At 50.0% G+C, this 23,321-nt stretch overlaps 1 protein-coding gene across 1 annotated transcript; it reads left to right on the top strand.

Moving 5' to 3' along the window:
• The first annotated feature begins 5,385 nt into the window (after positions 1-5,385).
• On the top strand, positions 5,386-22,906 carry HABP2 (hyaluronan binding protein 2). The gene is made up of 14 exons (XM_004680995.1): positions 5,386-5,434; positions 5,669-5,673; positions 5,832-5,868; positions 11,022-11,129; positions 12,585-12,692; positions 13,847-13,963; positions 14,684-14,803; positions 15,284-15,455; positions 16,643-16,740; positions 17,772-18,027; positions 19,048-19,190; positions 19,948-20,082; positions 21,381-21,526; positions 22,742-22,906. Exons 1-14 carry the CDS (start codon positions 5,386-5,388, stop codon positions 22,904-22,906), a joined length of 1,659 nt encoding a protein of 552 aa, XP_004681052.1.
• Positions 22,907-23,321: the final 415 nt, after the last annotated feature.

The raw sequence follows: 23,321 nt of genomic DNA, 5'->3' as shown, positions 1-23,321 counted from the left end.
GCATGGTGGTTCCTCAACTCGCTGGACATCGAACTGCATTGGCTCCAGCAAATTCCACTCCCACGTAGATGCCCCAAAAGAGTGAAAGTCAACTGGTACACATGCTGTACTCATATCTGTAGCAGCCCTTGTCTAAACTCCCAAGTGTCCATCAACCACTGAGAAGAACCAGCAGGTAAGCAAAGGGGTGTGATTCGGCCGTAAAAGGATGGAGCTGTGATATATACCTGAAAATATTATACAAAGTGAAATAAATCCAGTCACGGTGGGCAAACATCTTGAGTCCACTGCTAGGAGATTCTAGCATAGGCAGATTCATAGATGGCGTAGAACAGAGGTAGCTTGGAGCTGAGAGGATGAGGAGGAAGTAAGGAAGGAGGGGATCACCGTTTAATCAGAGTTTATGGTGAGGAAGATTAAAAGATTTGAGTGTAGACAGTGGTGATGGTTACACAGCATCATAAATGTAATTAACTCTCTGAGTGGAAAAACCTGATGCTCTATATCTTTCATCACAATTTAAACAAAAAAGAGAGAGTAGCTTTGCACATGTGGGGATCTCATGACTCAGCTTTTTTTTTTTTTTTTAAAGATTTATTTATTTGTGCATACAGAACTGGGGTACAGGCCAGAGGCTCAGGGGCGGTGAGAGGCTTCACCAGAGACAGAGTGGGGAACAGAACGGGCAGATCGACGAAGTACACTGCTGAGGGGAGCAGCGGGCGGGTCAGGAGAGGTCTGCCGCGCCATGTGGTCACCTCCGGGGCAGGCGGGAATCGAACTCATGAGGAAGTGGCTTTAGATTCTCAATGCTGTGCTTTAACCCGCTGCGCCACCAGGGAGGGCCATGACTCAGCTTTTATTGGCACCTGGAGCCGGTGGGAGGAAGGCCCAAGTCAGCGTGGGGCTGTGACCAGACACCAGCCAGCCCTGCCCAGTGCCACCTCCACTCTTCAGCCTGACCTTGCACTCTCTGCCCACAGCTGGCCCCACTGAGCTGTGCACCCTTATCCCTGGCTCACCTTCCACCCAGCAGATGGACCCTCACTGCCCTACCCCCCCAACCCTAGCCCCTAACAAGGCTCCCTCCTCCCCAGACGCCCTTGGATGTAACACAATCCTTCCCAGGTGGTGGGGAACATCTGGTCTACCTCCCCCAACCACATCATGGTGGGCTGTGAAGGGAGGAAGAGGTGGCCAGGAGCAGAGTCCTAATACACCTACCAGTCAAAAGGTGTTTCTAAGATTGTTTCATTCTCAGCCAGGTTTCTGGCCCCTCATGGACGAGGCTAGTCTGCCCCTCCCCCACTGCTCCCTGGTCCTCCTTGAATCTTCTGTCAGTTAGTTCATGGAACTCAACAACTTAGATTTTTAGCCTCTGCTTTTTTGTTGTGTTTACCCAAACGTTTAGAATTCTGAAAGGAAAAAGGAAGAATCTGAGGTGAAATAATCATTTGATTAAAGACAGGACACCCTGGATTGGGCCTCAGTGCCTCTACCCCCAGGAGATGACACTGATGATAAGCAACTTGCAGGACACAGGATCTTGTCCTCAGCAAGGATCCCCCTTGCTTTCCCTATGCACCAACCTCAGCCTAGAGAACACCAGGCCTTGAGACCCTTTCCCTGGTGACTGGGGGGAGTTTAACATCATCAGGGGGAGGCAATTTATGGGGAAGGCCAGTGTCCTGAGCTATGGACTCCTGAGAGAGCCTGAGTGGAGAATGGGGTCCAACAGCTGGCTGCAGAGGGGTTCTGAATCTTCTGCTCCTACCATGTGTAAGAAGCAGCTGTTTCCAGCCCTGGGGGAACTGGAACCCTTGAGACCTTCGTGTGATTTTGACCCGGTTGAAACCAGGAACACTGGTCGTCGAGTGAGGGGGCCGTGGCCTGCTTGCCTTTTGATCTGGGCGGAGATGTTTGTGGAAATGTGTTTGCCACAGAGGACTGGCCGAGATTCCAGCTGACTTTTGTACTTTCCCTCCCCCGGCAGCCTCTGAGGGCCAGGGGCCTCTTTGGACCCTGCCTGGGTGAGCCTGGACAGGCCCTTCCTAGAACTTCCTAAAAACAGGGGCACTGGCCTCCTCCTCTGGCTCTATCTCTGCCTTCTGTGGGGTGAGGCAGCTCTTCTGTTCCTTTCTTTTTTTTTTTAAGTTGTATTTGTGCACACAGAACTGGGGTACAGGCCAGAGGCTCAGGGGCTCAGGGGCGGCGAGAGGCTTCACCAGAGACAGAGTGGGGAGCAGAACAGGCAGATCGACAAAGTACACTGCTGAGGGGAGCAGCGGGCGGGTCAGGAAAGGTCTGCCGCGCCATGTGGTCTCCTCCAGGGAAGGCGGGGATCGAACTCATGAGGAAGTGGTGTTAGCTTCTCAGTGCTGTGCTTTAACCCGCTGCGCCACCAGGGAGGGCCTCTTCTGTTCCTTTCTTGCTAGTCCTTTCAGAACAGCACAGGTGAGCCCCAGCCCCTTGGGGAACCCCTTAGTCCGGGGCAGCAATGGCTTCAGGGCAAGGGCTCTGAGGAAAGGCAGCTTCATTGTGGGCTGACTGCAGCCCACATTTATGAGCCGAGTTACTTTGGGCAACTTAATCTCTGCAAATCTGCTTTCTCCCCTCAACATTGGACATAACTATAGCACCCCAATAATCAAGAATCATGTGCAATAAATAAGGTGAAATACATATAAATCCTTGAGTGCAGTCCTTGGTGCTCTACAGTTCTTACTAACGTCATAGTTGTCTTCTCCTCTGCCTCCTCCTTCTCTTCCTCCTTCATTTGCATCTATCTTCCTTTTAGGATTGGCAAGTGCCTGGAAGAAAGAGTTCTTCTATCATTCCCCTGTTTCTGTGAAAAAAATTGAATGGAATAATGGGATGAAAGGAGGCAAAATATTGCATCCATCTTTCCCATCTGCTCCCTGCCATCATCCAGGTTAGTTTCAGGGTACAGGTTGGCATAAGTGACCAACGATTACCTGACCTCTCCCCTAGCATCATCCCTGGACATCCAGCATGGTGCCTGGGCTGCCTCTCTCTGGGGTGGACCCAGTGATTAACATGAGTGGGCTCTTTCAGCCTGGACACCCTGACATCCAGCCTAGGCTGGGCAGTTCTTCCAGGCTTCCCAAGGGCCAGCGGGGTCTGAAGGACACCCCCACCCCAGGAAACTTATTTTTATTTGGTTTTCTTCTAGTTTAAGATTCTAGGAAGGGCACGTCTGCCATCTGCTGGTCGCGAGCAGCATAGCACCTGGCTGCCCCTCAGATTCGGTTAGAGCTGAGTTGGAACTCCAGCCCAGTGCTCTTTCTGGAGGCTGTTTTCTGTGGTGGAGCCTGAGGATGGTCCCAGAAGTCCTCCCTCGTGTACTGACCACTTCTCATACCTGACGGTGGCCGGGTCTGTTCTGCGCCATTCAGCCAATAGGAGAATTCAGAGGGGTTCTCTCAGAGTTGGGCAAAGACAGGTAGGGAGGGAGAAACCCTTCCTTCCAGACGAGCTCCATGAAAAGAATGAAGACAAAGCAGAAGGGATCTGAAGGCTGTGATGAGGCTGAGATTGAAGGAGGGTGACTGCGGTGACATTTGTCGTGGGGGCTCTGGCACTCAAGCCCAGACTCAGATATGCCACGTGCTTCCTGTGCAAGCGCTGAGAGCCCAGGAATACCTTTGTGACCTGAGCCTGCCCTTCTGGCCAGACTCCCCACCACCCACACCACCCACATGTGCACCCCCAAACCAAGCACCCACCCCTGTCTCATTTCTGGCAGAAGCAGGGCCACGGGAGTGTGAGGTCTGGGAACAGGCACCGTCCAGATTCCCAGCGGCTTCTCTTCATTTACTTTTTCCAACTTGTCATTTTATATGGTCAAGCAGAAAAGTGGGAAGAAAAGCACACTGATACACGGCAGCCAGATAGATGCAGCAATGAATATTTTGCCACGTTTGTGTTCTTGCTCCCTCATGTTGGCACACGTAGAGTTAGAGACATTGGCATGAATGTCGTTGGCTCATCTCATCGTGGGCTGGTGGGCTGAATCATCCTCAACCAAGGGGCAGTCTTTGTTCACAGAGCACAGTACTGCCCTCTTTCTCAGCTTGGTGGCACTGGCCTTTTGGAGACTGGAGCCTGGTCACTTGGTGGGTGCCCACAGCATGCGTCTGTTGTGATCCTCGCGAATAGAGTCAGGGTAAGGATTTTCGTCAAGAATCCTGCTTTTGATATTTGCCCCTGTACATGGCGTGAGGTCGTAGCCTTTCGTTCCTGATCTATTATCCACACAGTTCCAAGATGTGTGTAAAGAGGCCTGAGTAAAACAGAAATGAAGCTTCTGGGCAGGGCAGAGCAAGCGAATCTACTGATGTAGGGTTAGATGCAGATACCGGAAGATGCTTTTGCGTTAGCCTCAGCTGCTGAGATTTCTGGCTGCTGCGCTCCCCAGGGAACCATGTCCAGAGATAAGGCTCCCTTTTGCTCCGTCAGAGGTCAGCACTTCTGTGAAGAGCCAAGTAGGACACACACCTGTGCCCCACCGATGTCTATGGTGGATGCTGGACTCAAAACAGGAGGCTGGGCCCAGCTGGCGCTCCCTCGCCAGGGGTGGAGAAGCCCAGACCATCTCATCACACTCGAAGATGTTCACACAAGGTGAAATTGCCCAGTGACACATTTCTCTGAATGCAGCCCTCTGGTCAGGGGTTTGGGTGACACTGTCTCTGTCACACTCCGCTGCTATGGCAACATGTGGGCCGTGCACGATCCACCAGCAGCCGGTGGGCCCTGTTCTAATACAACTGCATTGACGAAACTTAACGGCTAGGTTCAGGCCGAGGGCATTGGTTTGCTTGCTCTTGATTTAAATGTGAAAATATCACAGCTATGAATCAGTGGAACTTTCTTTTTCTGGTAAGTTCAGCATTTAAAAAAAAAAACTTTATTATTTATTGAGTCATCAAACCCTTCCTGAGGGGACCTGAGCAGTCAAGACCAGGTTTGCAACACCAGGGACAAAGCAGACGCGGTCGGCCTGGCTGAGGGCTGAGTGGTGTGGACAGGAAACGTGCCGTCTCGAGAGGTGACGAGTAAGTTCGGCTGGCTGTGTGGTCTGGGATGTTTTCTGGGCAGCAGAAGAGCAGTGGTGAGAGCTTGGCTAGGGCCATTTTGAACTCAGTGTGGCTGGAGACTGAGGAGGATCGGAGCGAGGGAAGGGTATCGAGGGGAATTTAGAGGTCATTGGAGAGTTGGGGGCACCTGTGCACCCCCAGCTCCAGAGAGCTGTCAAAGGAAATAGCCCCTAAGCACGAACGGTACTCTGATCAGATCAGCGTAACCCCGGAGCCTCAACATTCACATCTACAAACAGGCAGATGAATGTGTCCTCTTAGGGCGATGAAAGGATTAAGTGCAGCAATGCAGGATGAGAAAGAGGAGATGACATGTGAGTGCAGCGGTCACCATAAGTGGCTGCATACTTTTCCCTGGGCCGCTGCGCTCTCGAGCAGGCATACGCGCCAAGAGGTCACCCACAGAGGGCGAGAGCCAGGCAATGGCCCTCGGAAATTGCGGCCACATCTGAACTTTAGGTCCAGAGTTTACTTGCAACAAAGATGGTGATAATCACAGGTCGGTAGCGAGCAGAAAGGCCAGTGCTTCCCATGCTCAACCTGTGCAGGGAAGGTACGTGCCCCTGCGCCGACGGCACCCCTGCTGACCCCACCCAGCCAGCAGCACCCAGTACCCCACGTCTTGGGTGTGACTAAGCTCCGTGCAGGGCTTGGAGGTACCCTGCTGGCTCTTCCTACTCAACCTGTTCTTCTCCATGTTTTCTGTTTCAGTTTTCCCTGCTGTCCTTACTCTCAGACCTGGACCCAGGTGAGTGAGCAGATCGCCCTGGGATCCCCCAATGACCCCAGGCTGGTTCTAAGTGGGGGGGGGGGAAGGGGCCCCTGCATATAAGTACTGGAATAAGCTCAGGGTTCTTACGGGTCAGAAAACTCCAGATCCTTTGAAAACTCACTACCGGGGTTTGGAAATGTGTGCACACACAACACCGTGCCGGTTTCCCACTACCCACCCCCACCCTGGACACCCATCTCAGGACCCAAGGGAAACTGCTGGTGCAGCTAAACCCCTTTGCTTTATGAAGGAGGAAATTGAGATCCAGAGAGGAGAAGCAACTTGGCCCAGGTCACACAGCACATCAGTAGCTAAGGTGAGATGAAAGGCCAAAGGAAAGTAAGGGTGTCACTGAGCAAAGCCTGGTGCTGGGCGGGCCACCCCGGCCCGTGCCACCCTTGGGTGGGGAGCTGGTATTCTCTGCCAAGAGGACAGTGTCAGGGCCATTTAGGCTTCCCTCCCTGCTGAAGGCCTCCCTCCAGCACCCCCAGGTGCCTGGCCTCTTTCCTCAGACTCAACAGGCCCACAGTGCAGTGACCTCTGTTCCTCCTTCACCTGGACTCGGTCTCTTGGCTGCTCTCCTGCTTGTTCTGCCGGGTGCACCCAGCTGCACCCAGGATGAGCAGGGCCACCACCTCCTGCCACATCAGCTACTCTGGGTCTCTGTGTCTGGAGCTGAGTCTCCCTTTGCTGTTCTGAACGCAGAGAAGCGAACCCCTCTCCCACCTCCTCCCTCTGGTCACCCACAGAGGACGAGACCCAGGCAATGGCCCTCAGGAATTGAGGTCACATCTGAATTCTGGGTCCAGAGTTTAGTGGAAGCAAACATAGAGATAATCAGGCCAAAGTCACAGAAGCCCTGGATGGTCAGACAGACAGCTGTCAGTCAAGGCAAGTGATGTCTGACTGCTGGCCCATCTGATGTGTTCTGAGAATGTTCGTAGATTGGAGAACAATCTAGATTAAAAGACTTTATACGAGCCTGATGGGATGGTGTGGAGAGAATCTATGAATTTCCCCAAGTGAAGCTGAGTGTTGAAACCAACTAACTGCCCCAGTCAGTCCCTGGAAGGCTGATGCTGCAGAGGGACCCCTGCTGGTCACACCAGCACCCACACGTGCTCTCCCAGAGTCAAGGTCAGCTCCTTCCTCAGTCTCAGCACCAGGCTCCAGGGAGGGGAGTTTGGTGTGAGTGTCAGAGAGCCTGTGCAAGACTGTGAAGCTCCCCAGGGGGAGAAACTGAAGCCTACAAGACACAAAGACCACCCTCTCTTCAAGTACGATGGCCTGCCCCTTGTCCACGAGGTAGAGTTTATAGCAATCAAGAAGGGGTCTTTACCTCAAGCCACTTTACTGCCATTTGCCAGAAAGTTGTAGAAGACATGCTTGAATTGTGCAGTGAACAACGTGACCAACTGTAAGTGGTGATCCTACTGCACAGAGATCAGGAAAAGCAGATTCTTTCTTTGGGCTCATCAGGCGTTTAGCTGGAATTAAATAGATCGGGGACTGCAGAGTGAACTTGGGTCTGTGAACAGGAAGGACTTCTAACTATCGGCGCCATCCAAATATCTGAACCGGATGTCAGCTGTTGGAGGGGGCAGTTCCCCATCGCTGGTGGTATTTCAGCACAGGCTGGGGGTGGAAGGTGTTGGATGTACGATCCTGAGGTTCTGGGCTCTTTAAGATTTTTTTCCCCATAACTTCTGTTAATTTGGTGAGTAGATGAAGGGCCCCCTGGAAAAGTCAACCTCTGGCTGTGGAGTGGGGTGTCTGTAACAGCAGGGCCTTCTGCAAAGAGCAGGTTAGATTTTTTAAAAATCACCCCAATTAATGTCTGATTTAATTGGATCTGGGGTAGAGAAACAGTGCTTTGATGGAAATTGCCAGACCCAGTTGACTTTGGGTAGCAGTGTGTTCAAGGAACCATCAAGCTCATGGCCTAGGCAAGCTGCTGTTTTCTTCATCGGTCTTACTAGAGATAGTGCACACCCAGGGCCTTGCTGGAGCAGAGGATGCCCAGGCCATGGTCCCTGGTGTGTGGCAGAGGACATGGCCATGACACAGCACAGGCCCCTGTCCCCAGGGAAGGCCCCCAGGTATGTCTGTTAAAAGCTGGCTTGGCTCTATCCAGCCCCAGGGGCTGAGCCATCCATCAGCTGTCCTGCTGCCTGCCAGCAGGGTCTCCACTGGGCTCGCCCTGTCAGCCAGCTTGGCGTGGAAGCATCAGATGCAGGCCGACAGGTCTGGGGCTTGGGGGATATCTTGGAGGAACTGTCTCTGCCACAGTGATGGATGACGCCAACAGGGACCGCGTTCCAGGGATTTCTGTTCCGTTCCACACATCTGGCAAGCTCTTTAACCCGAGCAGCTGCAGAGCCCTGACTCAGGAACTCTGGGCTTTTTCTGAAAGGCCTGGGTATGGACCACAGTAATTCTGGTCAAGGGACCCTGAACATGCACTAAATAAGAAAGATCTCCCAGAGCCTGTTGCTTCCTGGAAGCTAAAGCTATGGAGTTGATGGAACACAAGCCCACACAAGAAGCCAGAGCTATGGAAGAGCACAGCAGACTTGCAGGTCGGTTGGCCTGGGCTGGGCCGCAGCTCCTCCTGCCTGTGTCTCTCTCTGTGAAACAGGAGAGAGACCTATGCAGAGGATCTTTCTACATTTCCATCTCTCTCCCTGGCTGACCTTTTTACCCCACCCAACATAGACTGCTGCTCCTTTGAGGACTTGGTTACACCCCACTCTTTCGCGAACTCTCCACTTGCCGATACCTTCCTGCACCTGGCACACCTGGCGCCTAGTAGCGGTGCAGTACATTTCTTACATGGGCTATGGGGTAAAGTGCTCAATAGAAAAGAAAATAGGAGTTTTAAGTTTGCAGGTGGAGAAACGTTCCCAAGCCACATCCTTGCAAAGCAACCTCAACCTAGGCTTCCACTTCCCCAAATGCAAGGGAACTGGGTGCCTTCCCTCACCACCCTCTTCAGCTTGGGGGTACCTGCTGATAGGGGGCCACTAATCCTCTACTGCTTCTGTCCACTCAACCAAGGCCACTGGTCCCTGGAGAATGACCGGGCTTAACGCCTGGCTGTGCAGGGGCATGATACACAGCCTGTATGTTTCATTCTCTCTTTCACTTCACTAAGATGAGCAAACCTTATTAACAGGGCTGGATGCAAGTCACAATCCTCCAAGAGACAGTTCAAACATCCTGCATCACCTGGAAAAGCACGCCATCATCTATGTGAAATTCTTCCCAGTTCAAGTATCTGCCATGGGGGTGATTCTTAATAGCCTGCCAGGTTTGCTCAGTCTGACCCTCCACCTGGAAGGGCACTTATCTAAAAAACACCTGTTAGGAAAACAAAAATAAATGCATGGAAGAAAAAAGAAAGAAATGATGGCATCAGCTCATCACCAGACCCTACTGTCTCTCCAAATGTCAGTTTGACATCTTTCATGTCAAATTCAGAAAAACATTTTTTCTCACTTTTTCACCCTTTCTCCGCTTTATCAAGCAAGACGGAAAGAAACTTTATTTGCTCCAAGAAGACAATGGCCTTATCTTCCACCTAGATCCTCATGCCTGGAAAGGTGGTCTCCTCTGGGAGCACTTTCATAGTGCGGAAAAGCAGCTCGGGAGAAATAATGAGCAAGCAGGGGGAGTCTTGACTTGACACTGTGATAAATGGGGTGAAGCTTTGCCAAGGAACCAGAGTTGGCGTATTCAAAAAGGAAATAAAAAGATAGTTCAATTTTAATAGGAAATATAAAACAGCCATTGTGCAAAAGTCGATTTTTCAAAAGCCAAAGAGATAAAGACTAGAAGGGAATGACTGAGAACTGAGTGAGATAATGCGGCTGATAATCAGGCTCAGGCAAAGCCATCCTCAAGCCATCAGCTGGCACTGTGGGAGGGCCTTTCAAGTTCCTTCTCTGCATTTGCTCCTGCCTCATTATCATATGCATCTGGGGACACTTTCCTGATGGCTTCAACTTGCTGACTTGCCACACTCTGCCAGCTGAAGGGAGCAAAGAAACCCAACTTCCTTCACATCTTAAACGTGTCTCCCTGAGCCACTGAGGTTCCCAGGGGCCAAGAAACAAAAGTGCCAGGGTCCAACCTTACGCACCCCCAACAGCCTGGCCCTGCGTGAGGTTCACGGCTCAGGGCCATTCCTGACACTGCTGTCCTTCCGCGCACAGAACAGACTGAAATTTCTCAAGCTTGCCATTGGGTGATGCTTAATTAGCAGATGGGTACTGAGTGGAGATGGCTAGGACCCCTCCCCCAGGGTAGGTGAGAGATATCTGAGGCAACTGGTCATTGAAGCAGATGACTCTTGTGATGAGATGAGTCTTGTGATCAGATGAGTATTGTGATCGAGCTCAGGCAGGTGGTGCTTGCCTGGGGACAGCCCACCCTTGCTCATGTCCTGCCTTTGGTTAGCATGTGGCCGAGGGCAAGTTACTTAACCTTTTTGGGCCTCCGTAGAGATAATAACACATCTCTGGGATTTGTATGAGACTGAAAATAGATGGTTCATGTGAGGTGCTTAGCACATAGTGGAGGCTCAATAGGTATTAGCAGGTGACTCTAACATCACAACCAGGAGCAGTGATGCCATGACCGGCCCGAGGGCAGTGAGGGTTTCCTTTGACTCCATTAAGTTATGGTAACGAATAAAGCTCCCCTGAGAAACATCGTTCATATGTCAATCACCTGACAAGACCTGTTAGTGCCCCTGGACCTGACTGTCCACAGAGCCCACCTAGAGCTTTGGAGACCCAGTCATCTTGTGGGTATTTACCGACCAGAAAATCAAAGCACTCACAGCACAGTTGGCTTGGCCAAGCTCATCGTTAGTGAGAAGCCAGAACTTAACTTCTCCCCACTTCCAACCAGGTGCTCCTGACCCTATCAACAGCTGAGTTGCCTGGCCGGGTCATACCCTCCCCTAAATAAAACTCTCAACACCTGACCCTCCTCAATGCAGGGAACTTGCAAGGCTCCTGATTCCTCCTTGAGGACTTTGGGGGAGAAGGTGTTCTACAAAATAAAACGCTGACTTACTTGGGTTTAGTGATCACAGTTTCTTTTGTCCTGTTGCAACTGTGCAGATTGGACTCCCAGTCCCTACGAGTACAGTGAAGAAGATGACAACCAGGAGGGGACCAGCAGCCCACCCACCTACTCCGAGAACCCTGACTGGTACTATGAAGAGGATGGTAGGTGCTCAGGTGACCTGGGGGGGAGGGGGCTGAGAGATGACAGTACCCCAGGTGGGGTTTATGTGAGACCCGAGAGAAGGGTGTCTCTCCTTTCCTCTCTGACCAACATAAAATGGCTATCAGAAAAATGACATAGTTGGACTTCTTTTCAGGTAGAGTCATACACAGTGAAGACTGGGGAGGTCTTTGGGGGCCATCAATCTCCCCATCAATCTCTCCCACCCTCCAGTGACTGATGGGACAAGTGAGTCCACGAGGGAAGTGGACTTAGCCAGGGTCCTGCAGAGAGCTGCTGCATTACCATCCGGGACTCCTGACACTCTGAGGAGGAGTCCTGTTCAAAGTCCTTCCCACAGCCCTGATGACAGGGAGATCCTAACTCTGCAGAGGGATCTGGGAGAGCCGAAGGCCTTAGATTGTAGACTGCAGCAGACTGTAGAATGCAGCATTCCCAGATCCCTTTCTTTCCACCTGGGCTGTGTTTTTCTCTCACTTTTTGTTCTTCCGGAGCTTTGCACAGCTACGTGTGCACGTGCGTGCGTGCGTGTACACGTGTATTCACACACACGTGCTTCTTTTACCCTTGTTTTTGTTTTCATGACTCCTCAACCCGAGCAACGGGACAGAAGCTGGGCCCAAGCAAAGCCATGTGGCTAAGGCGGGAGAAGGAAGGGAGAGCACTGAGTAGTGGGAATAAAAGCTGTGTAACTGTGCGAAGTGGCCTGGAAGGCAGGGCCAAGATCCAGGGCACGGGGGAACATCAGAAGGGACCATCAAAACAAGAGCCAGGCCCCGGGATCCTGGTTCCTGAACCAGAGAACAATGTGTGTGAACAGAAGGATAAAGAATTCCCCAAGGGACGATCCATTCAGACAACCATGAAAAGCCAAAGGCACAGATGAAATATGACAAAATCTAACTGAACAAGTAGTTGAAGAAAGATGAAGGCCACTGGGTCATTTCCTCCTCGCCGTCAATTCTCTGTCACCCTCTTGCCTTTGGTCTTCTTGCCTGATGCTCAGAAAGCTTGTGTTTCATTAGGGGTGGGTTTTCTTTCCCCACTCCTGACCTCCACCCCGGGCTCTGGGAGTAGGGGAGGTCTTCAGGCTTGTGAAATGCCTTAAGCATCAGAGACAGACCCCGTGGCACTCCCAGCAAGACTGGGAGGAGAAAAACACTGATGATGGAAAAGGAGAGTTTCTCAATGAGAAAGGCCTCCTCTAAAGCCAGGCTGAGGGGCTGCTATTGCTTCTGAGTCCCCCGCATCCCTGTCAGGTGTGTGAATGCACTTTTCCTTGCTCCCGGCCGCGATGAGCCTGTTTTTCCTCCTTCCCCCAGTCTCCACAGTTGCAGTTACTCTCCCCTTGGGGGCGGGGACGACGGTCAGCAGGTCAGTGGGGGGTTCTCACCTGCTGTTTGTTGTCAAACATTGACGCCTGCCCCATGTCTTAGACCCCTGCCAGTCCAACCCCTGTGAGCATGGAGGGGACTGCCTCATCAGCGGGGACACCTTCACGTGCAGCTGCTCCGCCCCTTTCCATGGAAGCAGGTGTCAGAAGGGTGAGTGTGCCTTCACGGGGTTCACCTCTGGCTGCACAAGCGGCAGCTGCGTTTCCAGCACAAGGGCGAGGAAGGACTTGTGAGCCCACAGAGAGGACTAGAAAGTTGAATCATGCTGTTGGGCTCCTTGGAAGCTCCTCCTGGAATCCTCCCCCATGCAGGTTAGGAAGGACGCGCGTGTGTCTGCTCCAAGGATAAGAACCTTGGACCCGAAAGGAGGGGAGAGCTGAAGTGTGACCCACATGAATTCCAAACTCAAGCCTCTTTTTTGTTAGTCTGGCGCGTTTATAGTAATTCTGCAACAGAGAATTCCTGTTCTTAAGTAGGAGAGCGGGAAAGCTCTCAAGAGGTGTAGGGCCCAACTTGGTTAGAAAAAGAGAGCCCAGAGACTGCGAGGAACTTGCTCATAGTCACACAGCATTAGAGAGAAAAGCAGAAATGAGAGCCCTGGTGTCTGATTCCTGGCCTCAAGCTGTTTCTTCCTGCCATCTTTCTCACGGAGACTCAATAAAAGATACCTCTGTCCTTAGTGATCTCTTGGGAGACAGCATGGAAGGTAGAAACAAGCTCCCCTAGGCTAATTCAGTCTGGACGCTATACTGTTCATCAACTATTCAACATACACATACACACACACACACACATATCTGTATTGCGTGTACAGAGAAATATGTAAAACGTCTTTATGGCTGACTCCTTCCTCTGTGTTCATTTCACTTCTTCCTTCACTTTCAATCCTCTACATCCTCGGGAGGGTTGGAGCTACCAGGCATAAAGGTAGTATCTGGATTCACCCCTTGACTTTTCAGAAGGATGACAAAACTATAAATGCAAGGTGAAGTCAGCTGTAACACGGAGAAACTCAAATAGTGGCTCTGTTAGTAGAAAATGTAAAATGCTTCAAGATTTTTATTGAGACAGAAAGAAAACAGGTCATGATGAAACCGCACTGATGCAGGGCCTGTGGCTCATGGTGAGCACAAATACTAAGGAGAAAAAGAAGGGCTGTGGACTCTAGAAGTTGCTGGCAAGCACTCATCCATGATGCAAGCATAAGAGAGAAGCCTTAGAGGGGTGGGAGGGTGACTGATGGCGTCTCGAGGCCACGGATAAGGGCCTATCCTTTGATCTTCTTCTCTATGGCTCTCCTGCAGTACAAAACAAATGTAAGAACAACCCATGTGGCAAAGGAGAATGTCTTGTTACTCAGAACCCTCCCTACTACCGCTGTGCTTGTAAGCACCCTTACAGGAGTCCAGACTGCTCTACAGGTAAGTGGTGGAGGCCCCTTTCTTGGCTTTCTTTGCTTGTCTTGTGGCTGGTCTCTGCATCCTACTGTGTCCAGTTACATCTGACATTTTAGTGGCATCCAAGATGGCCCCTTGAAGACGTTTTAAGATGGATGGTCACTGCAGAGTTCAGCGGGAATTGGTTGATATGTATTGCTTTTCATTCAAAAAGAATTATCTTGAAACTCACTCCCTCCAGGAAGTCTGGTCTGTTCCTGGACTGGGCCTTAGCGGGGATTGAATCTATGTTTAGACACTGCTATGAGTCAGGCACTGTCCCAGGAGATTTACACACTCTCACATTCTCCCTCAGACATTGCAAGGAGGAGTTTTACATGAAGAAACGGGAGTTTCTTGTTTGTGGTCACACAGCTAATGAGGGGCAGAGTCAAGTTTCAGGCTAGTGTGGAGTGGCCCCCAAATTCCTATTCAGTCCTTATCTCTTGCTCTTGCTCAGTGGCTGATGCATCTCCGGCCTCATTCTTTGTGGCATGATCTCCATCATATTGTTTCATTCATGGTTATGTTCTCAAGGTTTGTGTGTCTATTCTTTGAGTGTTGGTGTGTCTGGCTTTTCTTTTTTGGTGACCCATCTTTGGTGAAAGGATGGGTGCCACAAGAGTGCCACCAATATCTCGTCATCTCAGATGTAGCTGCAACTCCTTCTGAAGAGCCTTCCTGGCCTACTTCCTGTGTTCACAGCGGTTCCTGCATGCAGGCCAAATCCTTGCCAAAATGGCGGCACCTGCTCCAAGAATCGACGGAGATCCAAGTTTACCTGTACCTGTCCTGGCCAGTTCAAGGGAAAATTCTGTGAAATAGGTATGGGTTTCTGTCACTACATCTGCAAACGTGGGGCCACAGTGAAGCCTCTGGAATTCTTTACTGTTAGGGTTTCGTTCTCAGAATGGAGTTCAAATCAAGATTCCCAAACTCTGCTGTTACCTCAGTCTTCTAACCTAAGAGTCCTGGGTGTGTCTGGGATGGATTACAGGTAACAAAACACACCTGGTCATCCCGTAGACCTCACAATTCACCTGTTCTTGCGTGAGTCCAAGTTAAGAAACTAAGTTGGCACCCCCTCCCCCACCCTCACCACCTCTATAGTTCATGTCTTTTAGGTTGAATTGAATGTGAAACATTCAAGTCACCTTCTTGCTAGGATGTTGGGATAAAACCTCCAGGTGATTGATATTCAGGCCAAATGCTCTCACTACACAATACACCTTTTTGGCCAGGTCCTTTTCGTGTGAAGCAGTCTACATGTTCACAGGTCTCATCTTCTTGCCTATTCTCTTCAAGGTCCTGGTGACTGCTATGTTGGTGATGGCTACTCTTACCGAGGAAAAGTGAGTAAGACAGTCAACCAGCACTCATGTCTTCACTGGAACTCCCACCTCCTCTTGCAGGAGAACTACAACATGTTTATGGAGGATGCCGAGATTCATGGGATTGGGGAACACAACTTCTGCAGGTAAAATATCAGGGTTCACATGTCTTCTTCTCTGAGCTGTCTTGGCCACTTGTCAGTGTTAGTTTGTTTACCTCTTTCCACTGTTCCCCATATTCCTGGACCTACTTGAGAGTTTTGGAACAGAATACAAACTCATCAATCTTCTCCATAGAAAGATTTTCCTACTCAGGACTGGTTAAGTTATACCTCTGGAACAAACCGGCTCCAAATTCCAGTGACTTGAATATATCAAAATTAATTTCTCACTTAATACTACGTGTATCAGGTAGGTTGTTGAGGGGCTGGTGGAGGAGGGGCTTCTGTTCCACACACTTACTCAAATATCCAGGGAGGTCAAAAAGAGACTGAAGAATGGAATGGGAATCTCTTACTCTCTCAGCCTAGAAGTGACACATCACCTCCACACACTTATTTCATTATCTAGAGCCCGTTCCACATAATTTCAAGGGAGAAACATTTTCAAGAAGAAAATGTAATGTCTGGTGAACATTGCAATCTCTGCCACAAGGACATTTATTTTCCCAAATAAAGATAAAAGCCCTGCTCTCCTGGTGAAGACAGTGGGATCCTCCCGGCTGCTTCCTCCCTCCAGCTGGCTCCCTCCCTTGCTTCTGCTATAGCCAGGGCTTATCATATGCCCAGCAGGGGTCAGCGTTCTGTGTATGGCTTTGAACTGGCTTCTTGAAGCAAGAAGGTCTCTCTTGCACAGACTGTAATTTGCCTTCTACTTCCACTGACTTTGAGCTGTTTGCCTGTGGAGCTGTCTTCAGGGCGACCCCTTTGGGTGCCTTGCTTTGAGAATCTTGTGTGTAGAGCCTGGAGGTTTGGGTGAAGCAGCCCTACACTACATATGTGTCTGTGGCTGTTTCCCATTCCCAGCAAAGGGGATATTCAGCAGGCTCAAACTTCTTTGCCTGCAGGCACTCTATCCTGCCTCCAGGATCTGGCACCAGGCTGTGAATCCTTCCTGGTCATTGAAATTCTCCTCTGGAAACTGAGGTCTTGCCAAACAGAACAAAACAAAAAATTCTCACCACCCTCTCATGTCAGGATCTACTGGAGGAATAGAATGGAATTTGATCCCAGGGGAAGACAAGACCTTGGAACTCTCTTACTCAAAGGTGCTTTAATGAAGAACTGTGGGTTTATCAAGCCTTGACTGTGGTTTATTTTCTGGTGTCTTTCAGAAACCCAGATGGTGACCAAAAGCCCTGGTGTTTCATCAAAGTAAACAACGCAAAGGTGAAATGGGAGTACTGTGATGTCACAGCCTGCTCGGCCCTAGGTAAGACCTGCTGCCTGCAGGTCCCCAAGGCGGGAGGTTGAGACCCCTAGATAGAGGTTCCTGACACCCCATCTGTCTCACCCAGCCCCCGCACTGCACCTGCTCTGCAATCCACACCATCACAGCACTCTCCAACTGCCAGATCTCCCTCTCCTTTTTGCTTGCTGGGCAGCCTCAGATACCTTTGTAAATTCGGGCCAGTGATCCACCTCTAAACTCACGCTTCCGACTCCAGGTCAGTGACTCGGCAAATATTTATCAATTGCTTGCTGTGTCCTTGGCACTAGGCCAGACCCTGAGAGCACAGTTGTGATCAAACACTGGCTGGACCCCATCTGGGTTGCAACATGGCCTGAATTCTGGTCACAGTCTTTCTACCAGGCTTTCCCGCTCATGTCTCTACCACGTCTAGAACGATGCACTCTCCACCCTGACCCTTGGGATGACCTCCTGCACAATTTTGCCTCTGTGATTGTCCTCAAGATCACCTCCATCTATAAGACTCTGCCCTATGTATGTTTGTGTCCATCCCCAACCATTGTTTGAGAATGAACTCCAGTAGCCCCTGCCAGGCAGTCCTCCATGGTCCCGCAAATGAAGTGTTTGTGTTCTTCCTTCTAAGCTACACAGAATGAAATGGCGCACCACCCATAAGACACTTATTGTTCTCTCCTCTCTATGAAAGATATCCTTTTCCCCCACCCTCCTCCATCTTATGCACTAGAAATGCCCCCTAAATATGTGTGCACTAATCCATAGGCGCACAAACCCATTGTGGGCATATTTATTAATATACACATCTTTGTATGTCCACATCAAATGAGGACAGCCCCATTTTCATCATTAGTGCTATAGACCTGCTTTATATTAATCAATGTTTTCATCAGGGTTTTAATTTTAATGTGCACCTACTACATCTCCACCCTAGAGGCTCTTGTTAAGCTACAGGACTCATTGATACCTGTGACGAGTCCCTCCAAGGCTCTGGAGGGAGGCTGAGTTGGCATATTTTGGCTTCTTGTGTCCCACAGACATGACTGACCCAGAGGAAAGCCCCACAGAGCTCATGACCAAGCTTCCAGGGTTTGACTCCTGTGGCAGGACTGAGATAGCAGAGAGGAAGATCAAGCGGATCTATGGAGGCTTTAAGAGCACAGCGGGCAAGCACCCTTGGCAGGCATCCCTGCAGACTACACAGCCCTTGACCGTGTCCATGCCCAGCGGCCACTTCTGTGGGGGGGCCCTAATCCACCCCTGCTGGGTGCTGACTGCCGCTCACTGCACTGAGTAAGTGCCTGCTGGGAGTGGAAGCCGGGGGACTCGAGCCTATGGGGCTTCTCCCCACTGAGCAGCATGGTGATGGTTCTGGCAGGATTAGGGGTTCTGACCTAGTTTCAAGGAGAAAAGAGTGGCTCTAAAACCAGATAGAAAAGAACTAGCCTGGCCAGAATGCTCACCCTGGGCACCACACATGTTATGGCATTACATCCTCAGTTCTCTACTGGAAACAAACTAAGAGAGGGCAGGGAGTCCCAGGTGCTTTATTCATTGTGGTATTCCTAGCACCCAGAGCGGGTTTTCAAGGAATAAGTGCTCAGCAAATATTTGAAAAGTGAAAGAATTGCCGATTGTTATTCTCATTTCATAAACGAGAACCTGAGTTTAAGGAAGGCGCAGCACCTGCTGAAGGTCGTGTAGGAAGTGATGAAAGGACACGGAGAACTTGAACCCAGACCTACTTGCTTCTTTGACCTCTGCAGTCCTGCCTTGAGCAGAGAAAGAGAATATGTGCCAATCTGATCGGCACCACTGAGCCTGAGTGTCTTCAGTGATGGCTCCTGTGCCTGAGAAGCCACCTCCCTTGGGGAGGCTGAAAAATCACCACCTCCACCTGCTGCTCAAGTTCATGTCAGGCTGCTCCCACGGACCCCACATTTGGATGGTGGCCTTACAGGTCTTCCAGTCCATCCCGGTATTCCACACTTTCCAGGGATTGTCTTCAGGAAAGGTCAAATGCAAATACTTGCATCTCCCAAGAACTTTTACCAGATGTCCATTGGTAGTTCTTTGGCCAAGCCCAGGGAAATTGAGAGATTTCCCAGAAAATATGCGCTAAAACCTCAGCTTACATTTGGAGACTATGTGTTAGTAAAGCAGTTCCCGTACATTAGCTTATCTGGCCCACAGCCCTGTGAGCAAGGCGATGCTTACACGTGAGAATGCAAAGGAAGCTATAGGTTGGGTCATTTGTCAAAGGTCACACCACTCACTAGGGCTACTTCCTGACCATCTTATTTTCCTTCCTAGTATAAAAGCCAAACATCTGAGGGTAGTGCTGGGAGACCAGGATCTGGAGAAGACAGAATTCCATGAGCAGACCTTTGGGGTGGAGAAGATATTCACGCACAGCAACTATAATGAAAGAGATGAGATTCCCCATGATGATATTGGCAAGTCTCTTCTCTATTGGACCTTCCTGGGTCTTGTCCTGGGTGGATCTCTCTACTGACAGAAAGCCGAGGTTTGGTTCTTGAAGGTGCTCATGGTTTTTGGTTTTTTTTTGGTTCCTCCTGGATGCTGAATGGCAGTGTCTTTATTGCAGAGCTTTTTGGTTTCTGAAGGTCTGCATTGGGGGTGTGGATACATGTGCACAAGTTCTTAAACTGAAGAGAAGGGATGATAGGAATGTTGTGTTATGCATAGAAACAGCAAGTTCTTGAATGCCAGCTCCTCCACTTATTAGCCAGACCCACCTCTCCAAGCCTCAGTTTGCTCCTCTAGAAGTATAATGGAACAGTGAAGTATAATGGGTCTCAGCTTGTAAGCACATAAGTGGCAAATCATATAAGTGATATGACCTGTCTGTAGAAATGATGTACATGTGGTAGGTGCTCAGGTTGTGGCAGTGATGGGAGCTCTTTCTCTTTTGCCTCAGTGTATCCATCCCCTCATCCCATTAGAGCCAGTGTGTTGGAAGTATACATTAGAAATGTTGCAAAGTCAACAATTCTTTCTTGATATTGCTTTCAGGTAGAAGTTAAAAGAATGAAATTTCTGAGAAAGAAGTTGTCAGGCACTGGGACAAGATGGTAGCAAGACTGGGGACTTGCTATCCATCAGTTAAGATTTTTTCCAATCAAGTTGAAGCTGATGCTTGTTTGACAGGGAGAAGATGACCGCTTATTTCCTCGTTTTCTCTCTGCCTAGCTTTGCTCAAGTTAAAGCCAGTGAATGGTCACTGTGCTCTGGAATCAAAGTACGTGAAGACCGTGTGTTTGCCTGATGTCTCCTTTCCCTCTGGGACCGAGTGCCACATTTCTGGCTGGGGTGTTACAAAGACAGGTGAGTCTGGCTGTGCATTCTTCTGAGATTCAGGTGCGTTACATCAACCAGAAAAGAAAGGGTCAAACTCAACCGCCCTTCTGAACTTGAAATCAGTGTTATATTCAAAATGTATTATCAAAAGAAAGAGATGGCCTCATCTCTCAGGCTCTGCTTAAATCTCATCCCAGTCAAAGAGTCTCCCCCGATCTGTACATCAGTCCCTGGCTCCTACCCCTAGATCCTGGGCTTTCATCAACAATTGGTTCTGTATCCCTGCAGACCTTCTTCCTTCCCTAGGTAGATTAGAGAGAAGGTGGATTTGGAGTGAGACAGTCTTACGTTAGGTTCTTGTCTTTCTCATTTGGACATTTCTGTCGAAATAAGAGTCTTCATTTCCCAAAATCCAGGCTTGGAATCTTGACCACAGGAGATGACAGTCTTTAGGGACCTTCATCAGGTCAGCCCCTGGAAGGCAGACTCAACTCTCATTTCTCTTTGTCTCTCCCACAGTGCTTGAATGGAGGCTTTCTATTAATTTTGTGAGGTCAAATTATCAATTTGTCTCTAGGCTTTGGTCTTATCTTTAGAAGTAACCAAAGGGTTACTTCCCTCATAGTACTTGCACAACTGTCTTTTGATTAAAAAAAAATTTCAGAATATCCAGTGCTGCACATCATTCTCAAATACTCAAAACAGGTTTCTTTCCCCCCTAAATTTTGTTTCTAATAATGGAAAGAAAAATCACTTGACATGAGCCTGTATTGATGAAGAAAGTGAAATGAAATATATACATTTTTCAGGCTAGTTGGATTTAAGGTCAACCAGAAAGCTCTTTTTGCACCTACTTCATTGTAGTCCATCTAAACCTCTCAGTATCAGATTCATTTTGAAAAGAGGAGACTTGAGCAGACTGAGGTTCGTTGGGGTAGAAATGTGTGCTCGGGGCCACATGCAATCTAGAGGATCAACAGGCACGTGACCCATCACCAAGAATTTATTATGTGCAATCCTCAGTTGGGCACGGGAATTTAAAAAATGATTTCAGACACCATCCCTGCCTTTAGGACTGCGTGGAGGGAGGGATTAGTGATTGTGTTCACCATCATTAGTGCAGCCTAGCAGGCATGGACAGGCCATGGTCAAGGTCAACGTCAAAGGACTCCCAGCATTAGCAGATGAGTCTTCTCTGCCCATTTCCCGGGAAAAAACACTCCTTTTTGAGCTCAGCACTGATGACCTTTTCCCCACAACTGGCTTCTGGTGGGTGGGTGCCAGCCCAGTCCCCACAGCAGCAAGATTTTCTCTCTGCCCCACAGGGGAAGGATCCCGCCAGCTCCTGGATGCCAAAGTCAAGCTGATCTCCACCAATCTGTGCAACTCCCGCCGACTATATGACCGTATGCTTGATGACAGCATGATTTGTGCCGGAAACCTGCAGAAGCCAGGACCAGACAGCTGCCAGGTCAGAGATTCCAAAGGACACTTAAGAGATAGAGAAGCTGCCAGAATCCTGGGCTGGGAGGCAGGGTCAGCAGTCCATCCACCTTAGAGCTAAGCACAGGCGGGAAGGTCTGTCTTCTGACAACTAAATCCACAGCACCCCAGGGTGACTCAGCATAGTAACAACAGAAGCCTTTGCTGCATTGTCTACTATAACTTTCACAACACTCTGGTGAAGGAGATGTCCTTGTCATCATTTATAGATGCTTAGAGGAGATCTCTGGGTCCTTAGCACCTGAGTAGCACTCTGAAAACTGCCACCTGTTTGTTCTCTTTACCATCATCATCTTCATTAGGGACTTAATGAAAACAAGGAAGTGTCTTCTATACTTCACAAGAGTTCCTACAGAACTCTGATGAGAAGTGAAGGTGGGGAATGGTATTGCTACCCCCACGGTCACATGACTAAGCAGGTGGGAGAGCCTGGTGTGGAACCCAGAAGACTCTCCCCATGGACCATGTTGAGTGTCTAGGCCGTGTTGCTCAAACTCATTCTCATCTTTTTTTTTTTTTAATAAGATTTATTTATTTGTGCATACAGAACTAGGGTACAGGCCAGAAGTGCAGGGGCAGTGAGAGGATTCACCAGAGACAGAGTGGGGAGCAGAACAGGCTGACTGATGAAGTACACTGCTGAGGGGAGCAGTGGGCAGGTCGGGATAGGTCTGCCATGCCATGTGGGTCACGTCTGGGGCAGGGATCGAACTCATGAGGAAGTGGCTTTAGCTACTTAGTTCTGTGTTTTAACCTGCTGCGCCAACAGGGAGGGCCCACCACCCTCACCTTTTTAGAGCCCTAAAAAGACTCTATCCGAACAGGGCACTGCCCTCAGGCACCATGTTGCTGCCTAAAAGAGAGGTTGAGGGTCCCGAGAACTCCCAGTACTGCCATTGTGCTGACGAGTCAGGACTGAGAGTCAGATGTAAGGTGGGACACCTGTGCTCCAGCCCTCACCCTGGGGCCTCTCTGCAGAGTGCTACTGGTTCAGGGGTGCAAGTCCCTTGGTTGTTCTGCCTTTAGAACTATGCATCGTGTAAGGCACAGCAAGGGACATGTCACCACTTTCCAGGAAAACCTCTGTGGCTGGCTGGGATTTCACCCCAATGCCTGCTGGTGTCCCCTCACATGTGGTGGGGTGTCTCCAGGTAAATTCAAACTCACACGTCTTTCCCCACAGGGTGACTCTGGAGGCCCTCTCACCTGCGAGAAGGATGGCACCTACTATGTCTACGGGCTAGTGAGCTGGGGCCTGGAATGTGGGAAGGTGCCCGGAGTCTACACCCAAGTTACCAAATTCCTGAACTGGATCAAAACTACCATCCAAAGGGCAGAAAGCTTCTAAGGCGTCTCAGAGCCTCAGAGCCCATCCTCCTTGGCCCCAGCCAGGGCAAGGTCTCATGAGCAGCCAAGGCAGCCCCAAGGAGCCCTTGAGAGGGCTTGCACTGGAGCGTCCACACTCTAAGCTGAGACCCTAGTCTGGGGGCCAGGAACAGCGTCTGTCCTGTGTCATCAGGGCCCTCCTCATACCCCAAGACATGACAGAATCTGCCTGAATGTGTTATGTTTGCTTCCCTTCAAACAACTGTACCTTCTGGAAAGTCAGGCCTCACAGACATCCGCTGCCTGGACCTCTGCAACCGACCCCTTGCTGGAATGACAGCCTCTTCCCCGATACTCAAGGTTTGCAACAGAGCCAGACACCCATGTCTGGGTATCAGAGAGAGCACTCAAAAATACACCATTTTCCCTCTGCTTTC

Source organism: Condylura cristata, unplaced genomic scaffold, assembly GCF_000260355.1.
Source record: "Condylura cristata isolate star-nosed mole 26May11 unplaced genomic scaffold, ConCri1.0 scaffold00011, whole genome shotgun sequence".
Taxonomy (NCBI): domain Eukaryota; kingdom Metazoa; phylum Chordata; class Mammalia; order Eulipotyphla; family Talpidae; genus Condylura; species Condylura cristata.
Note: the sequence above shows the minus strand (reverse complement) of the source record. Positions and strands in the feature narration are given on the sequence as shown.